The sequence below is a fragment of the Corvus kubaryi genome, unplaced genomic scaffold (assembly GCF_017639235.1).
Source record: "Corvus kubaryi isolate FWS band 111438036 unplaced genomic scaffold, C.kubaryi_AGA036_p1.0 136, whole genome shotgun sequence".
Lineage (NCBI taxonomy): Eukaryota > Metazoa > Chordata > Aves > Passeriformes > Corvidae > Corvus > Corvus kubaryi.
The window spans coordinates 7,049,917-7,055,916 of NW_024580670.1; the positions used below are offsets into that span (position 1 = coordinate 7,049,917).

The 6,000-nt window shown below is 49.1% G+C and overlaps 1 protein-coding gene across 1 annotated transcript in view; it reads right to left on the reverse strand.

The window, feature by feature from the left end:
* The window catches only part of SYNPR (synaptoporin), a 111,523-nt gene extending 109,274 nt beyond the window's left edge, over positions 1–2,249 (reverse strand). Inside the window, exons 1-2 of the mRNA XM_042015115.1 lie at positions 2,141–2,249; positions 1,987–2,052 (exon numbers count right to left, since the gene is read on the reverse strand). Coding sequence (XP_041871049.1) covers positions 1,987–2,052; positions 2,141–2,158 — 84 coding nt within the window. The 5' untranslated portion in view covers positions 2,159–2,249. The remainder of the gene's footprint in view (positions 1–1,986; positions 2,053–2,140) is intronic.
* Between the last annotated feature and the right edge of the window lie 3,751 nt (positions 2,250–6,000).

Here is a 6,000-nt window from a genome sequence, read left to right on the forward strand (position 1 = left end):
CTGCACCACCTCCACCCTACCAGCCCTTCTGAGGAGCCCCCACAACTCTGCCATCTGTGCTGCAATACCACAGAGCCTCCCCCCAAGCACGAGAGCCACCCAACGCCCAGAATCGCTGCGTCACTAGCTGGGCTATGAACTTTATTTCTTTGCAGATGCAATCTAGGACTCAAGTGGGAGGTGTTAAGGGATGTAATTTGACTGTTCTGATCAAGTGCAAAGAGGTCTGTGAGGCTGCCGGGGGACACAGAAGCGGACACAGAATTGACTGGAGCATTTGGTCTTCTTTTAAAGTTTAAAATTATGATTAGGCTGATAAAAAGAGTCTGAGGGAGATGTGGACAATTAGTTGAGACTGGAGATGGTAGAGAGAGGTGGACAGCAGTTGGGAGGCATGGTAAGAAGAGAAGGAAGATGGGTGTAATAAGATTAATTGAATAGAGATGGAATTTCAGTAATCCAAAAAGCCTTTTAAGTATATTAAAAAAAAAATAATAAGGTCTTCCACACTCTGAAATATCATGAACTAAACTTGGCTTAATTCTACTTACACATACATGTCAAACAGAGAGAAAGTAATTTCTCAGATCATCTTAAATGTTACCACACTCTGCACCCTTCTCCCACAATCCCTTATTGCCAAGGACTGGCCCACCTTGGCCGTGTCAGAAGAGCTCTGTTTACACACAGCTGTGTGTGCATGTATGTGTACACACACAGGCAACGTGCACTTGTAGCAGCCAGAAGAGTTCTACTTGTGGCTTCCAACCATGACAAAGGGAGCTTTTATATTTGGCTGTTGGAAGAAGTTACAGACCCAGGAAAGTGCCAAGAGAAGAGCTCCCACTCGCTGTCCCCAGGATGCCAACACACTGAGCGGGGTGGGAACAATTTTCTTGATGGCACAGCCCAGAGTCAGTGCAGAGTCCTTCCCAGAAGGGCTTGCTTCCCAAGCTCCATCAGATACAGCCTCATCAGGCAGACAGCCAAAAGACCATGCTCCCAGTGACTATTTTCCATAGGAACAGCTTTGCTCCCCATTCTTCTGCCCCACAGTGAGCGCTGCAGACTGTCTGAAGCACCCTCAGACCGGCACCTTGGGCTCAGTCCCTGGATGTCCTGACTTCTCCTTGAGGCAGGAGCAGCAGTGCCAGGTGGGTTTGTAAAGCTCTGGGCAAAGAACACAAGGGACCTTGTCTGTCCACTGCTACACGCAGATGACCCCACCGTGAGGCCGCCCCATCCCAGGCCATGGCACCACCACATCCACCATCACCCAACTCCACAGGACCTGATGCTTCAAGGTGCCCAGTGGGGAAGAGAAGGTGCTTCTAGTGAGCAGGGACAGAGTCTGGGGCATGCAGCTGCCCCAGCACACCAAAACACCCCCTCACAGGCACCCCAGTCCGGGCTGTGCATTGCAGGTGCCAACGTGTATAAGCGCACCCGCACAGGGACGCGCCCCCCAGAGTACGCGCCTTACATAACTCCCCAGCCAGTCGGCGTTAGGGGAATGTGATTAATCCTCCATGACATGTTCTGAACTTTCCGTTCAGAAAGGCTCTCTGCTCCCGTAGACCTACTGGCGATGGATGTCATTTGACCCGCAGACTTCACTACGAATGAGCATCAGAGCAATACACAGTGACATTGCTCCGCACACCAATTATCTGCCTCCTTCCCCGCTCGGCCCAAAGACAAGTTTGCTAAATGCATAATGAGGATTTTATTTTCCTCGGTGTTGTTTTATGTTTTTAAAATTCGTTTACAGCCAGCACAAGGAAGGGGGGTCGGGGGGGGGGGAGGGACGGGACACCCACAAACCCAGCCACCAGACCGCCCCGCCGGCCACAGCGCTGTAGGACGCGAGTCCCCGGCCCCTCGCCCCGTATCCCCGTCCCTCAGCCCGACCCAGCTCCCACCTGTTCCGACGGGCGGGCACTTTGGCGACAGCCCCCCCGCCACCCTCCACAGCCCGGGACTCACCCACTCGAGCACCCTGAGGAAGGCCAGCGGCTCCTTCACCACTCGGAAAGTGCCCGCGGAGGCGAGCTGCGGGCAGAGAGAGGGGTCAGCACCGCGCCCGCTCCGCGCGCCCCGCAGCGCAGCGCCCGCCCCCCGCCCGCGGGGCTCCGCGTACCTGGTCCACCGCCTCCATGGCGCCGCAGCCCCGCTGCCCGGAGCCGAGCGGAGCCTCCCGCCCGCCAGCCGGGATGCGCGGCGCTGCCCCCGCGCAGGCCGGGCGGAGCAGCCGGGCGGGGCCCGCGCCCCCCCCACCGCCCCGCGGGGCGGCCCCGGCCCCCACCTACTGCCCCCGCCGAGCCGCCCCAGCCGCCGCTCCGGCGCTTCTTGTAGCGGTGTTGATCTTCCGGTAATTAGTATTATTTTTTTTTTCCTTTTTTTTTTTAAATTGTATTTCTGGCAGGAAGGAGATGGAAGACATCGGGAAAAATGAAATAAAATTAAAAAAAAAACAAACCAAACAAACAAGCGAACTGCCTCCTCACCGCGCGCACAGAAACTATTAATATTTTAGGGGATGGCACTCGCTGCGCCGTGCTCTTCCGTCCCCTCTTCCCCTCCCGGGAGGAACTCGCTCGTCGTCCCCGCGGCCGCAGGGCTGCAGCTCTGCGCTCTCAGCTCTCGCTCCATCCTGCTTTTCGAGCATTTCCTTGACAGCAGAACAGCGTTTTCTGTCTTGCCGTTGTCCTGGCCTCGTTTCCCAGCAGAGCCTTAACAATCCTAATGCATCCCGGGTGGCACAGCCCGGCAGGAGCGGAGGTTCCCTGCGCCCATCCACGCTCACTGACAGTGTTTCTAGCTCCTTGTGACATTAAAACAGTGCTGTGAGGATTTTGCGATGGAGCAAGTTCCTGCCCCAGTAAAGGCTCAGGACACAACTCCATCACCCTGTTTAAGAGCACAACAGCCTCTAGATTGAGACCCCGAGTCTGCAAACATTTGCATATTCAACTTCACTGCCACCCTGATAACCGGTTGTGCCACCAGAAGGACACCGGTGCTCAAATAGGATTTCAGCCATAAGTAGGTCAGAGATCTGCCTAAAAAATATCTGAAGCTTTTACTCTCTGTAAGGAATCATCCATCTGCAAAAGTTTAATAAGTTAATTAGTTTTGCTTAAACTAAATCTCTATTATTAAAACCCTAAACAATAAGCTAAATGTATTCTTGGAGTAAACAAGACGGGGCGGAGGGGGGGTGGGGGGAGGAGGAAGAAGATTAATTTATGAAGTTTTCACTGGAACTTGAGGCAGACGATTTTGTGTCAAAATCACAGATCTGGAACAAAGTCATCTGAAGTCTGGTAGCAGTGGGACTGGGCCCAGTTTTTTAAAAACTTAAATAATCTCTTTTTTTTTAACCTTATCAAAACCAGCTTTCAAGTCAGAATAACATTTAAATTTTTTCAATTAAAAATTCTTGTATTTTCTGTGCTCTTTTCTTTCTACCCTAGGAAAAAACAGGAAAGGAAAATGAATAATTTTCCTTACAAAATAATATCAAGTATGCTTTAGTTTATTTATATAACATCGTCTGGGGAATACAAAATACTTCTCAGCAGTTCTAGGAATTGCTAAATTCCAGTGCTGTGGAAGGCAGAGTCCCCTAACAGAGGCAGAAGGACAGAGCATCCATAAATCTCCAACAGACACAAGCAGGCAGGGACGCACAATCATCCATCTGACTTTCAGCCAGAATTTCTCCCACTGATACAGAGATGCAGGGCCAGGTCACTGCAAGCCACCTGCCTTCAGTTCTCATGCCTGAAGAAGAAATTATTATGGAATATCCCGTGCTGGAAGGGGACCCACAAGGATCATTGAATCTCAATTAGTCTAGTACCCAAGAGCAACAGGGTAACCATTCTGCCTCCTGCAGAGATTTCCAGCTCTGGTGTCTGGTGTTCCCACCAATAAAGCCCTTGGCTGTGGGAAGTTTCGTCACTGGTTGTTTACTGTGACTCTCATGTGCTGTTCCCTTTAATAGGTTCCTTTCATGGAGAGACTTACAGCTCTCCATGAAGGAGCAGTGGATATATTGAAGCAGTTCAAAAACCTCCTGAGAGATAAAAAAAAAAATGCTGAAACATTTAGTAAAGGCATAACTTAGCAGTAGACTGGGGAAGATGTGGAGAAAATGTTTTCCTTAATTTTATTAGTAGTGTATTCTGAAAGAAACATATACCCCATCTCCATTGACTGCCACAGAGAACTAGAAGCCTAATTGACTAACCCTTTATTAATTACTTCCAATTATAGGCCTGAGATTTTAGTAGTGCTTGAACTGCAGTTTTCAAAAATTGTCAAAGAAAAGAAAACAAAAGCAAATATTCCTAAAGCCTTTACCACTGGGAGGTTGCAAACTGGGATGGTTTCCCCGCTGTTCTCTAGGTCAGTGCACTTGGGTTTTCAGCAGATACTGGAGCTCCCTCATGCTGCTTTTGGGGAGGTTTTCTCATTCCCTCTCCACCATCCTGTTTCATCTTGGTGCTCCTCAGTGCTTGGCCAGCCTCACCTCAGCTCCCCCACTGGCTGGAAATCCTTGCAGAACCATGGCAGGAACCTGGGTTTATAGCCAGTGTTCAGTGCCTCTTCTTGCCATTATTAACTCTTCCAGATGGCTATTAGCATTTCTTCTTGGATATGGCAGTGTCTCTGGCTTTCATAGCTGCTCTCTCTAAATACTATCCCAGTCAGCTCAGAAGTAAGAGCATCTCCACCCCAGTTCTTGAGAGTCCTAGTACAAACTTTGCTCTGAAAATGACATTAAAGCTCCACACTTTTTTGATCCTACATGATAATACACACTCTGAAATGAATGTTCAAGTTAGCAGACATGATATGTCTGCAATTACTGGTGGTACAGCAAGAAGCTGTACCCCAGGACACTACACTATATTCACTCTTCTCACACCTGGATGACTGGGCTTGACATGCATAAATCAATACAATCCAGAGAGGCGCAGTTACAAATCTCCATGCTGAAAGAAAAATAGGCTGGAAAGACTCAGAGTATTTCATAGGGACAGAATCTCATACACAAGAGCCTCCTGCCTTTTCCTTTCCTTGGAAAGGGTCCAGCAGTGCTGTAAGGGGAAGCAGCCATGCCAGTCCTACATCACTGCTGAGGGCCAAAGTTCTCCACAGGACACTAGTGGAGCTTTAGTGCTCCTCAAAAAAAAAAAAAAAAAAAAAAAATTAGTTGGCCCAAATCCTAATAGGGCAAGTTTAAAAGCTGAAGTCCTAATTTCAGGATTAGCATTTTGTCCAGCCACAGGCAGTGATTTCTTTCCTGTTTCTAGGAAGCACATACCTTGATTTTACATTTGGGTAGAAGGTAGGAAGCTTCCCTACCTTATTGATGGCAAGTGTGAGAACTGCATCTGTTAGATGTTATGTATCAGTAGGAAAATCATCAATATGTGCCTAGCCCTCATTTCTACCTTGGAAAGGTTTTATCAAAGGGCTTTGCCAAAAGATGTGTGTTAGACTTCTCCCAGCCTGCCTGAACCTGTGTTCTTGTAAATAATTTCCTACAGTGTTGCCTAAACACCAGACCAAGTGAATTCAGGCTTTTGCTGCACAGCCATGGACTGCAGACCACACTGTGCTGGAAAGGAGCAGATCCATGGAAGCATGACTGTGCCAGCACCACTCCTCAGCACATGGCTCTGGGTCAAATTTTCCCTGTGGGAATGGAGAAATAGCCACTGCAGTATGGGGACACTAACTTAAGGGATGGTAGTGCTCCTGCCTCTGCCCAGGGCTGCAGCAGTAAGAGCCATGCCAGCCTTGAGGGGCTGAAAAGGACACTGGGGCTTTGTTTTTCCTTGGGATGTCTGTGATTTATATCTTACTTCCACCTGCCAATATGGAAAGGGTAAGGGTTGATACCTTGTTCTCCTAGGCTGAACATTAAATGTAAGACAGGTGCACCTGCACACAAGCATGTGCACAACAGGTAAATAGTAGAGAAAG